Here is a 25460-nt window from a genome sequence, read left to right on the forward strand (position 1 = left end):
AGACAGGGGGCGCGCCCAACCCCCCTGGGCGCGCCTGGCACTCTTGTGGGCCACCTGTAAGGCGGTTTACGCTCTTCTTTTGCTGCAAGAAAGCTAATTTCATGAGAAAAATCTGGGCGAAAGATTCACCCCAATCGGAGTTACGGATCTCCGGATATAAAAAACGGTGAAGGGGCAGAATCTGAGAACGCAGAAACAGAGAGATAGATCCAATCACGGAGGGGCTCTCACCCCTCCCACACCATGGAAACCAAGGACCAGAGGGGAAATCCTTCTCCCATCTAGGGAGGAGGTCAAGGAAGAAGAAGAAGGGGGCTCTCTCCCCCTTTCTTCCGGTGGCGCCGGAACGCCGCCGAGGGCCATCATCATCACCGCGATCTTCACCAACACCTCCGCCATCTTCACCAACATCTCCATCACCTTCCCCCATCTATATCCAGCGGTCCACTCTCCCTCAACCCGCTGTACCCTCTACTTGAACATGGTGCTTTATGCTTCATATTATTATCCAATGATGTGTTGCCATCCTATGATGTCTGAGTAGATTTTCGTTGTCCTATCGGTGATTGATGAATTGCTATGTTTGGTTTGAGTTGCATGTTTTATTATTGGTGCTGTCCTATGGTGCTCTCCGTGTCACGCAAGCGTGAGGGATTCCCACTGTAGGGTGTTGCAATGCGTTCATGATTCGCTTATAGTGGGTTGCGTGAGTGACTGAAACACAAACCCAAGTAAGGGGATTGTTGCGTATGGGATAAAGGGGACTTGATACTTTAATGCTATGGTTGGGTTTTACCTCAATGAATCTTTAGTAGTTGCGGATGCTTGCTAGAGTTCCAATCATAAGTGCATATGATCCAAGTAGAGAAAGTATGTTAGCTTATGCCTCTCCCTCAAATAGAATTGCAATAGTGATTACCGGTCTAGTAACGTAGTCAATTGCTTAGGGACAATTCCACAACTCCTACCACCACTTTTCCACACTCGCTATATTTACTTTATTGCTTCTTTATCTAAACAACCCCTAGTTTATATTTACGTACTCTTTATTATCTTGCAAACCTATCCAACAACACCTACAAAGTACTTCTAGTTTCATACTTGTTCTAGGTAAAGCGAGCACTAAGCATGCGTAGAGTCGTATCAGTGGCAGATAGGACTTGAGAGAATATTTGTTCTACCTTTAGCTCCTCGTTGGGTTCGGCACTCTTACTTATCGAAAGAGGCTACAATTATCCCCTACACTTGTGGGTTATCAAGACCATTTTCTAGCGCCGTTGCTGGGGAGTCATAGCGTGGGGTGAATATTCTCGTGTGTGCTTCTTTGCTTTATCACTAAGTAATTTTTATTTGTTGTTCTTAGTTGTTTTCTATCTTTAGTTATGGGTAGGAAATGCAAAATACCAAAAAAATTAGTTGTGCCTACTGAACCAATGGTTGAAGAACCACTCAAAATCTATCACACTCCTGAAGCTTTTTACTTGGATCATCTTCGATCCCTTTGTGCTCGTGCTGAAACCCCCACTAGCTTAGTTGAGGGAAAATCTTTAGATGAGCATGCTTGTTTTGTGTGACACCGTATATCTGAAAAGGGGAAACTTTTACTGGATCAAATTCATCGTTTGCAATGTTATGCTTGGAATTTATGTGAAATATATGATATTACTTGTTGTTCTGAAAACCCTAAGAAACACCTTCCCTATCAATGTGAGTTTATTGATAATGGGATCGTATCTTCGTATGCTAAGGGTGTTTATAATTACTATGATGTTCAACAAATTGAAGAATTTGTTGCTTTTAAGGGTGCTTATGAAATTGCTTTTTTGATTGAAAAGTATGATGCTACTCTCTACAAATCTGAAAATTTTGCCATACTTGAATATTGTTATGATAATTATGCTTCTAATGCCTATGTTAAACTATATATTGAGAAATTCTCCGCTGTCCAAGAAGAGACTAATATTTTGCAGGAAGCTATGGAAGAAGAAATTGATGAAACTGTGAGCTCATTGGATGAAAAAGATGATGATGAGAGCGAAGAACAAAAGGAGGAAGAGCTGATTGATCACCTGTGCCCACCTTCTAATGAGAGTAACTCTTCAACTCATACATTGTTTAATTCCCCTTCATGTTTACCGAAGGATGATTGCTATGATGATTGCTATGGTCCCTTGAATTTGTTTGAAATATCCCTTTTTGATGATGCTTGCTATGCTTGTGGCCAAGATGCCAATATGAATTATGCTTATGGAGATGAACTTGCTATAGTTCCTTATGTTAAACATGAAATTGTTGCTATTGCACCCACGCATGATAGTCCTATTATCTTTTTGAATTCTCCAAACTACACTATATCGGAGAAGTTTGTGCTTATTAAGGATTATATTGATGGGTTGCCTTTTACCATTGCACATAATGATTTTGATAGATATAATATGCATGTGCTTGCTGCTCCTACTTACAATTATTATGAGAGAGGAACTATATCTCCACCTCTCTATGTTTCCAATATGATAAAATTGCAAGAAACTGTTTATACTATGCATTGGCCTTTACTTGGTATGCATGAATTGTTCTTTTATGACATGCCGATGCATAGGAAGAGAGTTAGACTTCGTTGTTGCATGATATATGTTACCTTGTGCTCACTACTAAATTACAAATCATTGTTAATTAAAATTGGCTTTCATATACCTTGGGATCCGGGTGGATTCATTACTTGAGCACTAAATGCCTAGCTTAATGGCTTTAAAGAAAGCGCTGCCAGGGAGACAACCCGGAAGTTTTAGAGAGTTATTTATTTCTGTTGAGTGCTTTTATATAGTTTAAAACCAAAAAAAATAAAGAGGGGAACCTAAAAACTTTTCAAAAAGGAAAGTGAAAGTAAGAAAGACAAGCATTGTTGAAGTGGGAGATCTCCTTGAACTTTGTTCATGCTCACGGAAACTTTGTGAATCTTGATTACAGAAACTTTTCGTCAAAAATAATTATCCCCTTGTACAATTCCATTGTATTATAAAAATAATGTGCCAAGGTTTGCCTTTAGGATGTTTACAATGCTTGTTGGTTTGTACGGTGCAGGACAGAAACTTTGGTTGTAGTGCGCGATTTTACATTTTTATCTGGAACGTGAAATGGTTCTGATTCTTTTTGCAATGTCTTTATATACAACTTGTTTATTGTTCCTAATTTTGGTAGAATTTTTGGTGTACCAGAAGTACGGTGAATGGTCAGATTTCTACAGACTGTTCTTTTTTTGACAGATTCTATTTTTGATTTATAGTTTGCTTGTTTTGATGAAACTATCAATTTATATCAGTGGATTAAGCCATGGAAAAGCTATATTACAGTAGACACAATGCAAAAATAAAATATGAATTGGTTTGCAACAGTACTTAGAGTAGTGATTTGCTTTATTATACTAACGGATCTTGCCGAGTTTCCTGTTGAAGTTTTGTGTGGATGAAATGCCTAATCGAGGAGGTTTCGATATGAGGAAAAGGAAGAGAGGCAAGAGATCAAGCTTGGGGATGGCCAAGGCGCCCCAAGTAAATATTCGAGGAGACTCAAGCGTCTAAGCTTGGGGATGCCCCGGAAGGCATCCCCTCTTTCTTCAACAAGTATCGGTATGTTTTCGAATTCGTTTCGTTCATGCATTATGTGCAAGTCTTGGAGCGTCTTTTGCATTTAGTTTTCATTTTTATTTTATGCACCATGCTGGTATGAGATAGTCCTTGGTTGGTTTATAGAATGCTCATTGCACTTCACTTAAATCTTTTGAGTGGGTTTATAGAATGCTTCACGTGCTTCACTTATATTATTTGAAGTTTAGATTGCCTGTTTCTCTTCACATAAAAACCGCCATTTGTAGAATGCTCTTTTGCTTCACTTATATTTGTTAGAGCGTGGGCATATCTTTTGTAGAAAGAATTAAACTCTCTTGCTTCACTAATATGTATTTAGAGAGATGACAGGAATTGTTCATTCACATGGTTAGTCATAAAATCCTACATAAACTTATAGATCACCGAATATGATATGTTTGATTCCTTGCAATACTTTTGCGATATAAAGATGGTGATATTAGAGTCATGCTAGTGGGTGGTTGTGGATTGTAGAGACATTTGTGTTGAGGTTTGCAAGTCCCGTAGCATGCACGTATGGTAACCGTTGTGTGACAAATTTGAAGCATTGGATGTTTCTTTGATTGTCTTCCTTATGAGTGGCGGTCGGGGACGAGCGATGGTCTTTTCCTACCAATCTATCCCTCTAGGGGCATGTGTAGTAGTACTTTGCTTCGAGGGCTAATAAAACTTTTACAATAAGTATATGAGTTCTTTATGACTAATGTGAGTCCATGGATTATACGCACTTTTACCTTTCCATCATTGCTAGCCTCTTCGGTACCGTGCATTGCCCTTTCTCACCTCGAGAGTTGGTGCAAACTTCGTCGGTGCATTCAAACTCCGTGATATGATACGCTCTATCACACATAAGCCTCATTATATCTTCCTCAAAACAGCCACCATACCTACCTATCATGGCATTTCCGTAGCCATTCTGAGATATATTGCCATGCAACTTTCATCATCATCATATACATGACTTGAGCATTTATTGTCATATTGCTTTGCATGATCGTAAGATAGCTAGCATGATGTTTTCATGGCTTGTCCGTTTTTGATGTCATTGCTACGCTAGATCATTGCACATCCCGGTACACCGCCGGAAGCATTCATATAGAGTCATATCTTTATTTTAGTATCGAGTTGTAATATCGAGTTGTAAGTAAATAAAAGTGTGATGATCATCATTATAGAGCATTGTCCCATGAAAAAAAAAGAAAAAAGGAAAGGCCAAAGAAGCCTAAATAAAAAAGGGGGCCAAAGAAGCCCACCCAAAAAGAAAAAAAAGAAGAAAAAATAAAAATAAAAGGGACAATGTTACTATCCTTTTTCCACACTTGTGCTTCAAAGTAGCACCATGTTCTTCATATAGAGTCTCTTATGTTGTCACTTTCATATACTAGTGGGAATTTTTCATTATAGAACTTGACTTGTATATTCCAATGATGGGCTTCCTCAAATGCCCTAGGTCTTCATGAGCAAGCAAGTTGGATGCACACCCACTTAGTTTTCAGTTTGAGCTTTCATACAGCTCTTAGTGCATCCGTTGCATGGCAATCCCTACTCCTCACATTAACATCAATTGATGGGCATCTCTATAGCCCGTTGATTAGCCGCGTCGATGTGAGACTTTCTCCTTTTTTGTCTTCTCCATATAAACCTCCACCATCATATTCTATTCCACCTATAGTGCTATATCCATGGTTTGCGCTCATGTATTGTGTGAGGGTTGAAAAAGCTGAAGCGCGTTAAAAAGTATGAACCAATTGCTCGGCTTGTCATCGGGGTTGTGCATGATGGGAGCATTTTTATGTGATGAAAATGAAGCATGGCCAAACTATATGATTTTGTAGGGATAAGCTTGCTTTGGCCTTATTGTTTTGAAAAGACATGATTGATTTATTGGTACGCTCGAAGTATTATTGTTTTTTATGTCAAATGATATACTATTACTTTGAATCACTCGTGTCTTGATATTCATGCCATGATTAGACATATGATCAAGATTATGCTAGGTAGCATTCCACATCAAAAATTATCTTTTTATCATTTACCTACTCGAGGACGAGCAGGAATTAAGCTTGGGGATGCTGATACGTCTCCGTCATATCTATAATTTTTGATTGTTCCATGCCAATATTATTCAACTTTCATATACTTTTGGCAATTTTTTATACTATTTTTGGGACTAACATATTGATCCAGTGCCCAGTGCCAGTTCCTGTTTGTTGCATATTTTATGTTTCGCAGAAACCCAATAAAAATGGAATCCAAACGGGATAAAAATGGACTGAGAATTATTTTGGAATATTTGGGATTTTCCGGAGGAAGAATCAACGCGAAACGGTGTCTAAGGTGGCCACGAGACAGGGGGCGCGCCCACCCCTCCTAGGCGCACCTGGCACTCTCGTGGGCCACCTGTAAGGCGGTTGACGCTCTTCTTTTGCCGCAAGAAATCTAATTTTATGAGAAAAATCTGGGCGAAAGATTCACCCCAATCGGAGTTACGGATCTCTGGATACAAAAGAAACGGTGAAGGGGCAGAATCTGAGAACGCAGAAACAGAGAGATAGATCCAATCTCGGAGGGGCTCTCGCCCCTCCCACGCCATGGGAGCCAAGGACCAGAGGGGAAACCCTTCTCCCATCTAGGGAGGAGGTCAAGGAAGAAGAAGAAGAAGAATAAGAAGAAGGGGGGCTCTCTCCCCCTTGCTTCCGATGGCGCCGGAACGCCGCCGGGGGCCATCATCATCACCGTGATCTTCACCAACACCTCTGCCATCTTCACCAACATCTCCATCACCTTCCCCCATCTATATCCAGCGGTCCACTCTCCCGCAACCCGCTGTACCCTCTACTTGAACATGGTGTTTTATTCTTCATATTATTATCCAATGATGTGTTGCCATCCTATGATGTTTGAGTAGATTTTCGTTGTCCTATCGGTGATTGATGAATTGTTATGATTGGTTTGAGTTGCATGTTTTATTATTGGTGTTGTCCTATGGTGCCCTCCGTGTCGTGCAAGGGTGAGGGATTCCCGATGTAGGGTGTTGCAATGCGTCCATGATTCGCTTATAGTGGGTTGCGTGAGTGACTGAAACATAAACCCGAGTAAGGGATTGTTGCGTATGGGATAAAGGGGACTTGATACTTGAATGCTATGGTTGGGTTTTACCTTAATGTATCTTTAGTAGTTGTGGATGCTTGCTAGAGTTCCAATCATAAGTGCATATGATCCAAGTAGAGAAAGTATGTTAGCTTATGCCTCTCCCACAAATAGAATCGCAATAGTGATTACCGGTCTAGTAACGTAGTCAATTGCTTAGGGACAATTCCACAACTCCTACCACCACTTTTCCACACTCGCTATATTTACTTTATTGCTTCTTTATCTAAACAGCCCCTAGTTTATATTTACGTGCTCTTTATTATCTTGCAAACCTATCCAACAACACCTACAAAGTTCTTCTAGTTTCATACTTGTTCTAGGTAAAGCAAACACTAAGCGTGCGTAGAGTCGTATCAGTGGCAGATAGGACTTGAGAGAATATTTGTTCTACCTTTAGCTCCTCATTGGATTCGACACTCTTACTTATCGAAAGAGGCTACAATTATCCCCTACACTTGTGGGTTATCAGAACCCGGAGACAGTTCGAGAACTTCACGATCTCGTGAAGATGGAAGGTCCCGCTTTGGTCTTCTTGTGTGAGACAAAGATCGAGGGAAAGCGTGTAAGTGAGTTGACGGCCAGGCTTGGTTTTGAAGGGTGCTGTCGAGTGAGTAGTGATGGGCTTAGCGAAGGTTTAGCTTTGTTTTGGTCAAAAGAAGTGGATGTAACCCTCAATAATTACTCGAATCAACATATTGATGTAATGGTTAAGAATATCGGGAGTGATAATAAGGTTTGGCGGTTCACGGGCTTCTACACTAAGGCTAGAAGAAGTGAACACGTCGAAAGCTGGAACCTGTTGAGATGTCTCAAATCTCAGCATAATGTACCGTGGATTTGTGGTGGTGACTTTAATGAAATCATAGACAATTCTGAGTATTTTGGAGCTCATGATCGCCTAGAGTGGCAAATGGATGGTTTTCGTCAGTGTCTTGATGACTGTGAATTACAAGACCTGGGTTTCCAGGGTGTCCCGTTCACGTGGGATAATATGCAGCAAGGCGACTGCAATGTTAAGGTTCGGCTGGACAGATTCCTAGTGAATCCGGCAATGTTGAGTTTGTATGCTGCATCTTTTGTTAAGCATGTCCCCTCCCCAAAATCGGATCATTGTATGCTGGCATTGCAAATGTTGGTATCACCATAGGTGGCAGGGGAAGGGAGACGTAGGTTCATATATGAGGAGGCCTAGAAGTTGGATGAAACGTATAATGATATAGTAGTCCAGGGCTGGCCCTAGGGAGCGGGGTCGCATGGTTTGCAAGGGCTAGGAGAGGCCCTTTCGGCAATGCAGATCCGTCTAACGGACTAGAAAACCAAGAAGTTTGGGGATGTACAACGCAAGATCAAAAAGATTCGTAAGGAATACGAGAAAGAACGATCGAACTTCTTATTCAAGGGGCCCACAGGAAGAGAAAAAGACTTAGCACGACAGCTCTCTGATCTCCTACACAAAGAAGAAATCATGGCTCGTCAGAGATCGAGGGTCGATTGGCTAAAGGCAGGTGACCGCAATACGAGCTTTTTCCAGGCGCGAGAGGCAGCCCGCAAAAGTAGGAACCATATACGCAGTCTCCAAGCTGCGGATGGTTCGCTATGTGAGACAAATGAAGCAATACATGCAGAAGTGCAACAGTTTTACACTAACTTGTACACGACTCAAGAACATACAGAAGTTGAAGCAGTTCTTCATCATGTGCCACATAAAATTACAGATGCTATGAACGAACAGCTTGTTAGACCGTTCAAAGAGGAGGAAGTGAAGGCTGCATTGTTTGCTATGGGACCTACAAAGGCACCCGGTTGTGATGGGTTCCATGCTGGATTCTACTAGAAACATTGGGAGTTGATTGGCCCAGATGTTACGTTGGATGTCCTCAATTTCCTAAATGGAGGACAAATGCCGAATGAGGTGAACAATACGGTTATTGTGCTTATACCCAAGGTGAGAAACCCGCAAAATATCACACAATATAGGCCAATTTCTTTGTGCAATGTTCTTTACAAACTTTGTTCTAAGGTTCTAGCTAACCGGTTAAGGGAGATTCTTGATGAGATAATTGCAGAGGAGCAAAGTGCTTTCGTTCCGGGAAGACTTATTACCGACAACATCCTAGTCGCTTATGAGTGTGTTCATTCCATGAGGAGGAAGAAGGGAAAGCAGGGATGGTGTGCGGTCAAAATAGATATGATCAAGGCATATGACCGAGTAGAATGGGCATATTTACATGGAATTATGCATCAACTTGGTTTTCATGAACGCTCGATATCACTTGTTATGTCTTGTGTGACCACCGTGAGTTTTCAAGTGAAGGTGAATGGTGAACTACTGCCGACTTTCTCGCCTTTTAGAGGATTTTGACAGGGAGATCCCATCTCGCCCTACTTGTTTCTCCTGTGTGGGGAGGGCCTCTCCTGTATGTTGCAAAACTATGATGGAGGGTGGATTGATAGGGGCATCAGAGTTAGTAATACTGCCCCATGGATTTTGCATCTCTTATTTGCAGATGATTGCTTGATCTTTATGAAGGCTGATTCCAGAAGTGCCACAAGATTGAATGAGATTCTTGAACAATATAGTGTGGGCTCGGGACAGAGTGCCAATAAGTTGAAAAGCTCTGTATTTTTTAGTCCAAACAGCGGGGCTTCTGTTAAGAGGGGTGTTAAAAATGCTCTTCAGATACATCGTGAGGCTATGTCGGAAAAGTACCTTGGCCTCCCTACTGCGGCGGGCAGAATCACGGAGCAAAACTTTGAACATATCAACGAGCGGTCACGGGCAAAGGTGCAAGGGTGGTGTGAAAGGAAGATGTCTTGCACTGCAAGAGAAGTTCTCTTAAAATCTGTTGTCCAAGCTCTACCGGCCTTCTCTATGAGTTGCTTTAAACTCACAAAAGGCTTGTGCAAGAAACTGACAGCGAACATGTCAAAATATTGGTGGGCTGGTTCACTAGATAAAAAGGGAATGCATTGGCAATCTTGGGAGAAAATGTGCATTGCAAAGTCAAAAGGAGGGATTGGTTTTCGTGACCTTGAGACTTTCAATGACGCAATGCTAGCAAAACAGGCATGGAGAATACTTGAGAACTCAAACAGCTTGTGTGCTCGTGTGTTAAAGGGAAGGTACTTCCCAAATGAGGAGTTTCTTACAGCCGGGTGCCCTGCAAGTGCATCAAAAACTTGGAAGGCTATTATAAAAGGAAGGGAGATGCTCAAGTCGGGTCTTATTCGGCGAGTGGGAGACGAGACTACGACTGAGGTTTGGCACGATCATTGGATCGATGGAAGCTTCTCCATGAGACCAATGGGAGCTCTGAAGCCAAACTCCGTACAGCTGGTCTCAGATTTGATTGATCCAGTTTCAAACCAGTGGAAGACTAAGCTGATCAGATCGGTATTCTTACCCCCTGATGTGGATGCAATTTTGGCTATGCCAAGGTCGAGGACAGGCGATGCAGATATCTGGGCATGGGCGTGGGAGAAGTCCGGCCTTTTTACTATACGATCAGCGTATAGGCATGCAATGGAAGAAAAGCGGCAGATGACGGTGATAGAGGGCTCATCGACGGGTGATGAAGGAACAGGGCGAGCTCTGTGGAAGCTTAATGTTCTGCACAAGATTAGGGTATTTTGGTGGCGAGTGCTAAAGGGTTTTCTACCAAACTACCCAATGTGTGGCAATGATAATGAAACGTTGTTTCATTCATTGATGGAGTGTGACCATGTTAGACGCTTCTGGGAGGCGGCTGAGCGTTTCTTCGACATAAACATGCCGAGGCTCCATCCAGGGACTTGGTCCCGGGATATACTGGACCATAACATGATAAAGAAGGAGACTGCGGCAATCATGATCACAGTGATGTGGGCAGTGTGGCACTCAAGAAATAGCTATACACATGGAGAGCAGCAGTACCAACCAATGCAATCCATGAGAACCATAGAAGAGATTGTTTGAGCTCTTGAAGTTCCAGCAACCGGCAGACTTCAACCTGCTATCCGTCCAAGATGGCAGCCACCGGTTGTGGGGTGGGTGAAAATAAATATGGATGGAGCTACGGACTCGGAACATGGCAAAGGTGGTGCGGGTTTTGTCGTACGAGACCACCAGGGGGCGTTCGTGAGCGCGGGGTGTTCACGATACGATGGAGTTTCGGACCCCCTCACGATCAAGCTTCTCGCGTGCAGAGATGTGCTTGCAGCAGCGCAGAATTCAGGGCTTCAGTACGTGGAGGTGGAGACGGATTGCCAACAAATTCAGAATCTATGGGAAGCTCCACAGAAGTCAAGTTGTTTCCATCTCATCAGAGAGATGAGGGATATGTGTAATTTCTTTCACAGATTCAAGCTTCGGTATGCTTGCCGTCGGACTAATTTGGCAGCCCACCGTGTAGCTAGGCATGCTTTAAAGCTTTCTGTATCTATGCTTGTGTACGATGTAATCCCTGGGTGGCTGACTGAAACCTTGCAGTCAGATATGCTAGCGCCTGATGAATAAAGAGCCGGAAGGGCGTTTTAGCTAAAAAAAAGGGAAGCAAAAGGGAGGCGTTGGCCTTGTGTGTTTTCAAAGTATGGCGAGCGTAGAATACAAGGAAGCTTTACGCACATATTTTGGCAAATGGCACGGCCAGTCTTGTCCTACAAATGGCACGTCCAGGAAGGGCGTCCTTCCTGAAGGAAGGAGCGTCTGTTTTCAACAGGTTGTTGGACTGCAGAAAACAAGAGAAAAGCTAAGATAGGTACTTGGACTTGACTCTGAGTGAGATGAATACGTTATCTACTAGTAGCCGGAAAGAACAACATCACGCCGGCTCAAAAAGTAGAGTAGTAAAACTTGTCGTGCAAGGGTCCAAACTTGGGATGATTTTGTTGTGGAAAAGGTAGCTCGCCCTTACCTGTCCCACTCATTCAGCCCACTACCACCAGCATTTCACCGCGGTCCACTTTAAAGTCACAATACCAAATGCTCCCTCCCTCCCTCCATTCTCTTCAGCGCCAAATCAATCAAGCAACCACAATGATAGATAAACCCATCCATTTGGTCTCGACCGTAGCTTTGTTATTTTTTAAAGATAACAGGAGAGCTATTATATTCGTTGTACAAGGACCCAAACTGCTTGGTTTGGTGTAGATAAACCGGGCGAAAACCTGAACAACGGTAAGCCACACATAGCTTACCAGTACTCCCAGGTGGCCAGGTCAGTTCTATGGCGATAGGATAGGAGCATGTGAGTGAGCAACCTTTTGGCATTACCTTCAGCAAGGGAGGTAGCTGTAGTTCCCCGTCCAATTAATTGGTGGGCTTAAATCAGACACCTCCTTGTCACAGGCTGTCAAGTTACTTCAATTAAGGTCCACAAAGTTGGGACACAGCTACAGCACTCCTTTAAAGAGCATGCATGTGATACTTACTCTACTGCTTTTTGCATAGCCTAGTAGACTAGTATCCCAACTGGATCAGATTGGATATCTCCGTGAAAGGATGCGTAGGAGGGGCAAATTATTTGCATTCTGGTGGAACTGGAGACCGGAGACTTACCTACAGTGCTGCCTGGCATCATCCAAGATCTACATATTTCATCACTGTTGCATTGTACGTAGGCGGTAGGTCCAAAGGTTTTGCGTGATTGCGAAACAGATAAGCACTTCAGATGGATACCAGTAGGAAGCTTTAGCAGTCAGGTTCAGGTCTGCTGCCATTGCCATAGCGTTTCAACAGTGTAAGTCTTTCCTAGATATTTTGTGGTTTATTGTTCAAGAGACGAGATGACATGAGCTTTAGTACCAGGGATGGTTGAACAACTCCTTATCTTTGTACAGAAAAAATGAGAATCTTGTGACAACGGGTGTTTTCGAGAAGGAATCTTGTGATAACGGGTGTTTTCAAGAAGGAACCCTGTGATAACAAAACTTATGCAACAGTAAGAATCGTTTCTGACTTCCAACACTGAGTCTTGAGATAATTTTGCAACTTGGAAGTTGGAACAGGAGATCTGGTACAAGGAATATAGCCCTTTGCAAAGCCTCTAAAAAATATATAGGGGGTTGGACTTGCGACCCATAGTTATCAATTTTACCAGAGATTGGGACAAGCTTTTCGGACTGAGGGAGTAATAAGGTAATTTTGCAACTTGGAAGTTAGAACGGAAGATTCAGTACAACGAATATAACCCTTTGAGAAGTCTTTAAAAAAAGGGAGTAGAAGTTACGACCCATAGTTATTAATTTACCCAAGTGCAAAGGTTTCCTACCATATCGTAGTCATGTCACATGTTTCCTGATGACAGAAATTACTGAAGATGTTGTTTCCGAATTGCTCTTTATTAGTATGAATAGAAGAAACACATTTCCATTGGTTTCCAAAATGTATACTTTTCTTTTCCCTTTTTGCCCCAAAGCAGAACAAGTCCTCACAGGAGTTGGAGTTCGGAGGGACTTTGATCCTACAAAATACCAAGAAGACTACATCAGTGGTAGCTGCCACACGAAGAATTCTGATGAAAGGAAGCAGATTTTCTAAGCCTATGTGCAGCTACCCACCTTTGCATGTATGATACCATTTACTCCCTCCGTTCCGAATTACTTGTCTTGGATTTGTCTAGATACAGATGTATCTAGACTCATTTTAGTGCTAGATACATCCGTATCTAGACAAATCTAAGACAAGTAATTCGGAACGGAGGGAGTACTCCATAAAAACATTGAAAACATATGGACTTGCAACTACTCCCTCCGGTCCTTTTTAGTTTGCATATAAGTTTTGTCCGAAGTCAAAGTATCTTTATTTTGACCAAACTTCTAGAAAAAGGTATCAACATTCACAATGCCAAATTAATATTTTTAGATTTATTATGAAATTTAGTTTCATAGTATATATATTTGGTATTGTAGATGTTGATATTTTTTAATATAAATTTGGTCAAACTTTGTAAAGTTTGACTTGAAACATAACATGCGGAGTAAAAAGGACCGGAGGGGGTATAAGCAAATTGCGTACCTTTTAAATTTCATTCTCAATTTCAGCTGGACTTTAAAGATAAGTTGTCACATATACTTTACAAGTACTGTCCACTTGTCCTTTTCCATTCTAAACACTATGGATCAGTTTCATCGTAAATAGTATTTGCAGGTAGGCAAAGGTAGGCAGCTGCAGCCCTTATGCTTGTGTAAGCAACTGAGCAGTTTGCAAACTCTGAAAGCAAAGTGCACAGTAAAGAGTAGAAGAGTGCAAATCCAAAATACGGAGTAGATGTTAAGCACATATAGCATAAATAAATTGTTTTTTCCATCATAGTATGATCTTTTATACTGCCTCAGTGATGAATCAGCAATACAATTACACCCTAACTATGTACTCACGAGTTTCTTTAGAACTATTGAACCCAGCTCATTCAAGCAAAATGAAGTAATTACTTGATGAATCTTAGAATATACTATACTAAGCAGAGCGAAATTTTCAGCTTTACTATTTGAATCGTGAACAAAAGAATTTTCTTCAAATAGTAGGTAGGTATCAAAATGCATACCACGAGTCAGGTATTCTTCAGAGAACAATTGATCAGTCACGGGCCTACAAATATTGAATCAACTGAACGACATATTTGCCTTTCTTCGTAGTCACGATTTCCCCAATCTACAGGAAATAATGACTTGAAGTAACTCAAGCATATAACAAAGATTTGAAAATGTATTAGACATCTCTAGTAGCATGCATACATCTTCCATAGCATGCTATAACGGGTATTTCTGCATATCATATAATGCAAAGATCTAATTGTCAGCATATATCAACAAACATATTATGACTATAAGTGGACAGCGAAGGTTGTAATTTTTCCATTTAACATCTTGGAGTATGGTTCACAGAATAAGGAAGGAAAAGATCAAAACAATAACAAACACTAAACATATAGAATGGGGGGGGTCCAACTTAACTGCATACACAATACAATGCAAGGTCCAACATATTCTCAAAAACCTGCACTGGTGGAATGCCTCTCAAGCACCAGAAAAATTGTTCCATCAGCGTGAACTAGGTGCAACAGTAACATCATAATTTTATCCTAATTTGCTCAAAAGAATTCAAGGCTCGTCAAGCATTTATTCAAAAAGACAATAACTGGTGATTGATTTTACCTTTAATCTCCCCATCCCACTGACAGAAACAACATCTCCAGCCTTGAGGGTAGCTCCACTTTTCGAAACCAGTGACCAATTCACACGAACATCTCCAGAACTTACCAAACAGAAAAAGAAACTTACAATGAATTGCATTGTGCACGGTAATAAGAAAAACCAACAGGCTAACAGCACTGTCCAAAATAAGATAAGAATGTCCAACTATTCATGTTAAGGTAAAGAAAAGCCTTACTGAACATAAAGTAACAAATTAGCAGCTTAAAGTTCATACCTGATCATGCTACCAAGCTTTGTGCGTGATATTTTGAATCCTGCACTGGCCACAGCATCAACCCGAAGTGATGATTCTACAGTTTTAAAAGATTTGGTCCTGCAGTTCAATGGCAGTGCTGAGTAGCTTATTCCAGGGTATTACATCATAAGTTGTTGTGATCTTAAGCATGCAGTATATATACTAAGATCCACGATGACATGTGAAACAAACCTTGGTGGCTCATACTCTATAGCAAGCAAGGGAATCTGGGTGCATGAAACGCCAACTTTCCCCACCTGTTCAATAAAATATCATTCAGAGTAAACCATAATTAGAAGAATCAGCACTTCCAACAAGGAAAATAATACTCAAAAAAATCATGAACAACAGTCGAAGTTCATGGGGAGATTCTTCGTGGACAGATTTGGGTCAAAACTCACAAATACAAAAGACTAACATAAAAAGAACAAAGATTTTCAGCAATCTAAGCGGACATAAAAATTAAGATCGCAATGTGCTCTAATTTCTTAAAGTGCCGAGTAAAAATAAATACATCAGCATGTAATATACAGGCTATGTGCTTTGCATAGCATTGAATGCATGTCAATGAAGAATGAACCATATCTCAGATCTGGTCCACTATATAAACATAGGCACATAAGTGGGAGCATGCACATCCAGCTCGCGCAAACGAAAAATTGGCAACATAATTTGCGAGACACCTACCTTTTCTAGTGTGGAAGTCAGATAGTCAACAAGCTCTGGATCAACAAGGACCTGAGCACCTCTTTCCCCCTAACAGAAAAGCAAAGAGACAACCCAAATGATGATTAGATGGAAAAAGGAAAACTGGACACCGCATCAGGGAAATGAGTATTTGTGGAAAGTGTGGACCTGTAAAAGTATATCTCCAACTTTCTCCCTTGTAATTCCTGCCCCAAGAATAGCACCGAGAAAGTCACCATGAGAACAGGGTTCCAATCGGAAATTCCCGGAGATGCTGGGAAAGGTTTAAAAGTCAGTTTACATAACAGGTAGTGGTGGCTACAATATAAATTCTTGAAAACCTCAAAGCAGCAACTACATCTGGGTCACTTCTCATAGAGTCTGGATGCCCAACCGAAATTCGGCACCGCTCAGCCTAGATGGATATGAAGATGAGAAAAACAAGGTATATAGGTTAATATAAGCTATTATTCAAGTCCCTTGATTTTATTGAATTCAACCTGTGGATAGCCCCCCTGAGCTACTGCTTTGATACCAGCTAACTTTTCAATTGCTAGCATAGCCTCCGCTATGATAGGCGGCGTAAGAAAACTGGTGTGGAAGACGTCTCTTCGTTGGGAAGCCCTTTGTGCCTGCATACGCTTGATGTCAGTACAAATTCATGAATCGAAGGACTAATGATCATGTAACTGGTAACCCCAGTAATTTGCTCAATATGAAACAGGGTGATATGCCTTCTCTTGGAAATGGATTAACTACAGAACTGAATCAAATTTACTGAAAAGTCATGCAGTAATCTCATGGTACATTGTTAATATGCAAAAAGGCAGTTATGTTATGTTCTGTTTCAAGCATCATGTGACACTATAGGATATTAGGATCAAGTTTGTATTTCCTCCCTACAACTTATCCGTACATCTATTCACTAATTATATAATAACTCCAGCCACTTGGTATACCTTGGAAGAAGCAATTTTACTCTCTTCTTACTAAGGCACCAGTCAATATGATTGAAAGGTTATGTTTTCACACACCAAATGGACAATTCATTGGCTTTTTCTTCATGCTTCAATAGCGAAACAGCTAACAGGAAGCACTTCTCATTTCCCCTAAGTTTCATGTACTAAAAATACTCTCTTAGAGAGGAAGCATCAGCCTATTAGAACACAACCTGAAGCTCATGAATAGTGGGAAGAAGTCTCAGATTCCATCGAGGCACAGTTCCCCGATAGGCCAAGCATCCGGCACTATCATCAACCATCTAATCTCAGTAAACACATCTAATTTCCCCCTAATTTTCATGTAATAAACCCACTTAGAGAGGAAGTCTGTGAGCCTACTGGAACACAACCTGAAGCTCATGATACTTTCTTAAATTGCGGAAAGAAACCTCAAGTTCCATTGACGCAGTTAATCAAACACCTCATCCACAAGCCGACTATCCGCATTATCGTCAACCATCTAATCTCAGTAAGCGAAACATTCAAACATAACTGTTTCACGTCGAACTAGACTCTGACGGAAGCTCAATGGAAAATACAAATGTGTTAGAATGAAGAAAAAGAGATAACCATATCCAGAATGTCCATGACTTCCTCGATTACATGCCTGTGCACGCTCCCCTTAGCAGACGAATCTCCGACTGCGGCCGCCGAGACGACGAGGGCCAGGTCACACCGCCCTGCGCATGGCGACCAAGTCTTAGACAAACAGCTCAATCAGAGCATCAGGCCGACCAGGCAATGGGTTAGGGCTTACCTCGCGCGAAGAAGCGGAGTGGTGTGGGGATAGCGCGGCGCGGGAAAGGGAGGTGGAGGAGTCGCCGGAGAGGGCTTGCCAAGGCGACCGCGGCGGCCATCCTTTCTGCAAGCCGACTAGGCCGCCTGTGCTTTGGTGCTATGTGATGTGATGTGAGCGTGTCGTGCGTGGTGGCGGTTGCCTAACCGGGTGGGGGATTGTGTTATGCCGTCTGTGGCCTTTTGTGGGTTCTGCGGACTGTACTGGTGTTGCAGTATCCCCGCCGCCGCCGCCGCGATGAGCACGCTCCTCCGCCGCATCCTCTGCAGCACGCCCGCCGGCGCCTCCCTCTCCCAGCACCTCCCCTTCGCCACCTCCTCCCGCCGCACCCCGCACCGCTTCCGCCGCAGCCACCGCGCGCCCAGCCAGTCGCCGTCACCCGACGCCGTCTCCACTGCCATCGCCTCCCTCCCCTCCCGCCTCACCCCGGCCGTCCTCGCATCCTCGCTCGCCTCCACCTCCGACCTCCGCCTCCTCTTCCCGCTCCTCACCCACTCCCTCGGCCGGCCCACCTTCCGGCCCGACCCCGGGCCCTTCCTCGTCGCCATCAAGCGCCTGGGCACCGCCCAGCTCTACCACGAGTTCGACCGCACCTGCGCCCTCTTCTTCTCCCTCCTCCCGTCCCTGCCGTCCCCGGGGCCCCTCCTCAGGGCCGCCCTCTACTTCTACTGCGAGTTCCGCAAGCTCGGCAAGGCGTTCCACGTCTACACGCTCATGCGCTCCTCCGCCGACCCGGCCGCGCGCCCCGCCGCCGACACCTACCACGCGCTCTTCACCGCGCTGCTGTCGCGCGGGGGCAACGACTCCATGGTCCACTACATGTACATGGACACCGTCTCGGCGCTGTTCCGGCAGATGCTGGAGGAGGGCATCCCGCCGGACACCCGGGCGCTCAACGTGCTCGTCAAGGGCTACGCGCAGTCGCTGCACCTCAACGACGCGCTGCGCGTGTTCCACCAGATGGCGCCCGTCTACGGGTGCGAGCCGGACGGCCTCACGTACAGCTACCTGGTGCGCGGGCTGAGCGCGCAGGGCCGCACGAAGAACGCCCGGGAGCTGTTCGACGAAATGCGGGGCAAAGGGATGATGCCGACGGAGCCGTCCTGCAACGCGTTCGTCAGCGCGCTCGCGGTGGCCGGGGAGGCCGCGGAGGCCGAGCGGGTGATGTGGGATATGGCCAGGGCGGGGGCGGTGGTGGATCATATCACGAGGAGGGCGGTGGTGGAGGAGCTGGGGAGGGCGGGGAAGAGGGAGGACGCTGAAAGAGTGGTCAGGGAGATGGAGGAGATGGGCATGCTCAGAATCGCCGAGCGGCGGGCGCTCCTCGCTTCAATCCAAGACGACGAGGACGGCGACGATGGCCTGGATGTTGACGAAAGCACGAGCGGTGGTGATCGGCGACGATGACAAAGTAGTTAGCAGAGAATTCAGCAGGTTATATCTGCTTCGGATGAGGTTTTTATTTTTTACTATGATTCTCAAGTATCCGTTCATAAATGTAAGATGTTTCAGATATTTCAGTATAGATTACGGTCGGATTGAAATGAATGAACAAGCACACTAAAACTAAAAAGTGTCTACATATTTAGAAAAGGGTTACTGTAGAACATCTTATATTTGTGTGGAGGGAGGAACAGAGTGATGTGTGCAATGTGCCCACAACGATACATGCGAGTTGAAAACGGATCGCGTAATTGAATATTAGTAAGTTTGAAGAGTTAAAGTGTCTTAAATTATCACCTGCAAAAAGGAATACAGTACTATCTTGAATTATCACTACACGCGAACAACACGTCTTCTAAACTCAGGGTGGAATGAAAGAGACACCCGCAAAAGAAAAGAAAAAAAAAGGAATGAAAGAGACGACGAATAAACCAAGGAACTGGCTAAATTCCTTGTTCTCGTAGTGGTGTGTGTAATATGAGCACCAACATTTGAACCTGTTGGGTAGAGCTATGCCGACACAACACCTGCGCACGGATGGCTGTGGCTGCCGCTTCACCTGCCGTGCCAATCGACTCAACAAGACTCGCAGGCAAATATAGTATCGCTTACCTGCATATAGCTTGTACCCTTTTATCTTATGACGAGGTTTTAGTGCAATCCACTGAAATGCAGATAACTCAACAAGAACCTCTTTTCTTTTATTCAGACGAAGACTTTTTCGCTCTTGCTTGGAATAAGTTGTTCTTACAAAGTTGATTTTAAGAATCCCACACGGGGTAAGTCTACAACCAAAACCTTGTTTGTCAGGCGCATTCTACAGAAAGGGGGGAGATGGAACGGCTCCACTTATTGTTTCTCCCCCAAATGGACCGTCTGTAATTTGCTTATTCTTCGGGCTGATCGGGCGGAAGCCATTCCAGAGTGTTGCCGGTGGACATAGGCACAATCACTCCTGAACCGTACGCATAAGTTGCAGGCACTTTCCAGGGACTCCTTCTCAGAACAGTCTTTGATGTGTTCCTTGGGAGACCATAAAAATCTGGCCCATTGAAGCTTGTAAACGCCTCTAGCTTATCAAGAGCACCGGCCTGAAACAGGACACAATATGTCCAAGAAACAGATTAGTAGGAAATTTTAGCATTTTCATGTCTGACAGAGTAGTTCTTTGCCCGTAAGATTATGATAGGCTTTTTGTAGCTAAAGTCATTATGACTGTAGTTTCTAGTAAGATGGTAAGATATCCAGGCCAAACAAAATACTGAACTCCGATGAGAGAGAGAGAGAGAGAGAAATATATTACCTCTTCAAATACCTTCGCATAAAGAGAAAGAGCAACAGGAGCACTATATATTCCTGCACATCCACAGGAACACTCCTTCAGCCGTTTATCATGGGGAGCACTGTCAGTGCCAAGAAAGTATTGTCTGCTCCCACTTGTTACAGCAGAAACAATAGCTTGCCCTGAGGTAGAAGATTCAGAGACAGTTAAACACATTGGATGCTGTAGAAAGAAGAAAAGGAAGATTGAGCATATTATCTACCAAAGACATCGCTCGTGCTATCCTACAAATGGAGGTGATAATAAAAGAATGCAACGAAGTCCATAGCCATGTTCTTGTATTCAAAATTGCAATGTTGGGCAAGAACTGAATATAATTATCATCAAAAGGAACATGATAATGTAATGCAAGAATAGCAATGTTGTAGATCTAGTCTTTTAGTGCTGAAGGAATGTCCAAGTCAATGTTTTCTACCAATTATCTCAACAAGAACAATAATTAATGGTAGGAAGTTGAGCAGAATTAGAGATTTCTTGCGTGTTCTTGAAAAAGCAGAATTAGAGATACGAGATTGGAAACTTTTGTGGCTTAGGGACACAAGAGTGACCAGAACATACTGTGGGTTTCTCTCTTCAGCACTGGCAAGCAATAATTGTGAGGCTGTAAACCACCCTGAAACAACGCATTCCTGTTTAGAAGGAGATGCTGCGGAGTCACTGTTGCAGCAACATGACCTGAAAACACAACAAAATGTAAGAACCATGTAAAAGGGAAAACAGAAGTATTAAGGGTCATTGAAACAGCACATACCTTCTTTGCATGATTCTACGAAGTTCACTGCATCCATCGTAGTGATATGTTCCATAACAATTTTCAGCTGTGGAAGTTTTTGTACAAGTGGTGCTAATATTTTCTCAATGAAGACCTTCTCACGGTCAAAGGTGTCGACATGAGGATCTGTGACTTCTCCATGAACCTGAAGGAAATGAAAAATAGCCATAAAGGTGACTATGTTGGCATTGATCATACAGGAATCAATAGTACTAACTCTAACAAACATCTTTTTGATAAGTTCGGTATTGTCAAGGCAACAAATGACAAGCCCATTTAACATGTCAAGTAAAAGTAGAGACCAACTTGGCAGATGAACCAAAACTTTGGGATTCTGTGTAGGGAGAAGAACAATAACTACTTACAAGTAAAGGCATTTCCTGCTTGACCATCTCTTCAAGGACAGGCAAGCATTTCCCCAAAATATCAGTTACGCCATCTTGGGAGTTAGTAGTTGCTCCAGCAGGATACAACTTGACAGCAAAAACCACACCACTCTTTCCTACAAACCAACAAAACAAACATGGCATGAAACATAAACATTATGAGTCATGACTGAAGGAGGAGCATAACATTTACAAGATGACCCAGAATCGTTAAGGGAATAATTGTAATCACGTCAATAAAGCTTATTCTAGCTTCTAACACACACTGACAATGTGCTAACAAACTCATCACACAAATGCACATCAACACTAACAAACATTAGGGCTGACTATAAATTTGGTCTTTCGCTAGTTGGGAGACAGATATAGATATTTGATAACCAAGAGATGCAACCATGAAGTACACACGGTAAAAAAAAACAGCTAAAGAACCAATTGCGGTAGGGAGAATCCGTACTTGCGATCTTAATTTCCTCCGGGCTAGTCCTGTCCGTGAGGTAGAGCGTCATGAGCGGCACGAAGCTGCTCCCGGGAGGCAGCGCCTTGAGGATCTCATCTCTGTACGCGATCGCACGTGCCGTTGTAGTAACCGGTGGCTTCAGGTTGGGCATCACGATGGCTCTCTCAAAGTGCCTCGCGCTGCCAAAGAGCATACAACAAACACACAGCCACCCTGCCTGTTTAAGCTCTTTGAGGCATTGCACCGAACAGTAAGAGTGCACTAGCAGCAGAAGGAGCAAACCTGTGGGGGAGCACCGCGGCCATCACGTCGCCGTCACGGAGGTGGAGGTGCCAGTCGTCGGGGCGCGTGATGGTGAGCTCCAGCGGCGCCGAGGAGGCCATGACGCTCGCCCTCGTGTTCAGGCGGTGGCAAGGAGGGTGGACTCGGACCCGGTGCGGGGGCGACGGCCGCGGGAAGGAGACCAGAGGCTTCAGATGCGGGTTCGCGGAGACGGCGGTGGTGATCGCGAACTGCATTGACTTGCCGGCTTTATTCGGATTCGGTTTTGTTTATCTTGGCCCTCCTCCTCCGGTGGCGAGTCCGGCGTGGAGCAGCAAGGGGCCTGGGCGTTAGGTAGGTAGAAACCGAAGATTCGGTTGGTGTAGTTCGGTGTTTGGCTCGGTTAAGTAATTTCGAACCCAAAATGACGAACAAAATTAGAAAACCGACAATTTGGCTCGGTTTTCAGATTCTGCCGAAGTAACCGGGAGCTCCTCCGCCGTGTGCAGGCGTGCAGCGACGTAGACGCCCAGGCAGCGCACTACGTTTCTGCGGTGGTCGCCGGCTGGGGAGAAGCAGAGAAGGTGACGCGACGGTAAGTGGCGGCGCGCGGCGGAGGCTGGGAAGGAGCCAGACAGGAGGCGGCAGGACGGGAGTGGCGAGCGTGCGTGCTGGCCGTGCGCCTGGCTAGTGCGGTGGGTTGTGCGCGAAGGCGATGATCAAGGCACGGGTGCGCGGGGCTATTTTTGTCTTATTTTTAATAGAACAATGCCCATGCGAATATAAATATTCCAATACGTTAGCATGTGATTTATCTGTCTATAATAATACAACTGTGTAAATAAATGTTCATCAAATTCCGTCCGTGAATTACCTTATATTATGATTAGAAATTTGGTAAGTAAATTAAAGTGAAATTGGTTTAGAAGGTAAGTAAATTAAGGTAAAAATAGATGATTCAACTTTATACTAACTTTATTATAAAGTTGGATCATTTATTTTGGAACGGAGGGAGTACATGAAAGGTTGGAAAGAAAGGTGAAATGGGAACCTTACGTTCTTTTTTAAATAAAAAATAGAGATTCGTTGAGCAAAGTGCGTGGGGGAATGGGCAGTACGAGTAGCTGCGGCGGCTGTTGCGGTGGGTTGTAGACCCGATCATAAGCCGGGCCAGGCTTGGCAAAGCCCGAAGCAAAAAATCCCAAGCCCGAGCCCATCCCCAAGCATATAAACAGTGACATTTTTTAATTAACATAATTACATTTAGGATATTATATTCAGCAAAAAATCCCAAGCCCGAACCCGTCGCCGAGCTGCGGCGGCTGCTGCGTATAGCTGGCCAAACGAGTCGTGCTAAATGGGCCGGCCCGATAGCACGCAGGCACGGGACGACCTAGGCACGACACGGCCCGGGCTAAACGGGCCAGGCCTGGCACATGGCATGCCACGGGCTGTGCCTGGGCCTAGAGGCGGGGCTCGCGGGCTGGCACGACACGACCCGTTTTTTTGAAATATATAAATATGTCCTATATAAATACATATAATACTCTAATATGTTGTATTTTTATCCTTTTGTAATTCCAGAGCATGTCTTGTATTCTTTTACCTCTGGGAGTTTTTTTTTGAGGGGTCCTCTGGAAGTTTTTAATGATGTACATGTGCTAATAAGACTCTAGATTTATCCCATGTAATAGTCTACCAAAATTTGCAATTTTCAACATTTTTTGGCCCTTTTCATTATTTTTGTTGGGGAACGTAGTAATTTCAAAAAAATTCCTACGCACACGCAAGATCATGGTGATGCATAGCAACGAGAAGGAAGAGTGTTGTCCACGTACCCTCGTAGACCAAAAAGCGGAAGCGTTAGAACAACGTGGTTCATGTAGTCGTACGTCTTCACGGCCCGACCGATCAAGCACTGAAACTATGGCACCTCCGAGTTCTAGCACACGTTCAGCTCGATGACGTCCCTCGAACTCCGATCCAGCCGAGTGTCGTGGGAGAGTTCCGTCAGCACGACGGCGTGGTGTCGATCTTGATGTTCTACCGTCGCAGGGCTTCGCCTAAGCACCGCTACAATATTATCGAGGAGGACTATGGTGGAGGGGGGCACCGCACATGGCTAAGAAATCAAGAGATCAATTGTTCTGTCTAGAGGTGCCCCTGCCCCCGTATATAAAGGAGCAAGGGGGGAGGGGGCGGCCGGCCTAGAAGGGGGCGCGCCAAGGGGAGTCCTACTCCCACCTGGAGTAGGACTCCCTCCTTCCTTGTTGGAGTAGGAGAAGGGGGGAAAGAGGAGGGAGAGAGAGGAAGGAAAGGGGGGGCGCCGCCCCCCACTTCTTATCCTATTCGGACTAGGGGGGAGGGGCGCGCGGCCCAGCCCTTGCCTCCTCTCCTCTTCTCCACTAAGGCCCATGTAGGCCCATTAAGCCCCTGGGGGGTTCCGGTAACCTCTAGGTACTTCCGTAAAATCCCGATTTCACCCGGAACACTTCCGACATCCAAATATAGGCTTTCAATATATCAATCTTCATGTCTCGACCATTTCGAGACTCCTCGTCATGTCCGTAATCACATTCGGGACTTCGAACAAACTTCGGTACATCAAAACTCATAAACTCATAATATAACTATCATCGAAACCTTAAGCGTGCGGACCCTACGGGTTCGAGAACTATGTAGACATGACCAAGAACCGTTTCCGGTCAATAACCAATAGCGGAACCTGGATGCTCATATTGGCTCCTACATATTCTACGAAGATCTTTATCGGTCAAACCGCATAACAACATACGTTGTTCCCTTTGTCATAGGTATGTTACTTGCCCGAGATTTGATCGTCGGTATCTCAATATCTAGTTCAATCTCGTTACCGGCAAGTCTCTTTACTCGTTACGTAATGCATCATTCTGTAACTAACTCATTAGCTACATTGCTTGCAAGGCTTATAGTGATGTGCATTACCGAGAGGGCCCAGAGATACCTCTCCGACAATCGGAGTGACAAAACCTAATCTCGAAATACGCCAACTCAACATGTACCTTTAGAGACACCTGTAGAGCTCCTTTATAATCACCCAGTTACGTT

At 44.1% G+C, this 25460-nt stretch overlaps 3 protein-coding genes across 9 annotated transcripts; 1 reads left to right on the plus strand and 2 right to left on the minus strand.

Moving 5' to 3' along the window:
• Nucleotides 1-12908: 12908 nt before the first annotated feature.
• Nucleotides 12909-17932, minus strand: LOC123070622 (putative RNA-binding protein YlmH). 7 transcript variants are annotated; one of them, XR_006433862.1, is made up of 13 exons: nucleotides 17671-17932; nucleotides 17484-17593; nucleotides 16413-16544; nucleotides 16254-16327; nucleotides 16081-16186; nucleotides 15913-15981; nucleotides 15418-15482; nucleotides 15205-15303; nucleotides 14931-15030; nucleotides 14730-14772; nucleotides 14321-14427; nucleotides 13792-13986; nucleotides 12909-13237 (listed from the first exon to the last, which is right to left on the minus strand). XR_006433862.1 is itself a non-coding variant. In XM_044493900.1 (12 exons), exons 1-11 carry the CDS (start codon nucleotides 17768-17770, stop codon nucleotides 14357-14359), a joined length of 969 nt encoding a protein of 322 aa, XP_044349835.1. In that variant the 5' UTR covers nucleotides 17771-17932; the 3' UTR covers nucleotides 12909-13237; nucleotides 14321-14356. The 7 variants fall into 7 exon arrangements, 3 of the variants coding, with proteins under 3 accessions (XP_044349835.1, XP_044349834.1, XP_044349836.1); XR_006433861.1 differs by having other exon boundaries at nucleotides 14730-14826; XR_006433864.1 differs by having other exon boundaries at nucleotides 14730-14826; nucleotides 17521-17593; nucleotides 17671-17874.
• Nucleotides 17875-19320, plus strand: LOC123070620 (pentatricopeptide repeat-containing protein At2g27800, mitochondrial). The gene has a single exon (XM_044493897.1). The coding sequence runs from the start codon at nucleotides 17875-17877 to the stop codon at nucleotides 19114-19116; it is 1242 nt and encodes a 413-aa protein (XP_044349832.1). The 3' UTR covers nucleotides 19117-19320.
• Nucleotides 19321-19832: 512 nt separating this feature from the next.
• Nucleotides 19833-23063, minus strand: LOC123070621 (dihydroorotase, mitochondrial). Its single transcript, XM_044493898.1, has 7 exons — nucleotides 22395-23063; nucleotides 22110-22291; nucleotides 21632-21768; nucleotides 21246-21411; nucleotides 21053-21169; nucleotides 20456-20616; nucleotides 19833-20243 (listed from the first exon to the last, which is right to left on the minus strand). The coding sequence occupies exons 1-7, from the start codon at nucleotides 22628-22630 to the stop codon at nucleotides 20040-20042; spliced, it is 1203 nt and encodes a 400-aa protein (XP_044349833.1). The 5' UTR covers nucleotides 22631-23063; the 3' UTR covers nucleotides 19833-20039.
• Between the last annotated feature and the right edge of the window lie 2397 nt (nucleotides 23064-25460).

The sequence above is a fragment of the Triticum aestivum genome, chromosome 3B (assembly GCF_018294505.1).
Source record: "Triticum aestivum cultivar Chinese Spring chromosome 3B, IWGSC CS RefSeq v2.1, whole genome shotgun sequence".
NCBI lineage: Eukaryota > Viridiplantae > Streptophyta > Magnoliopsida > Poales > Poaceae > Triticum > Triticum aestivum.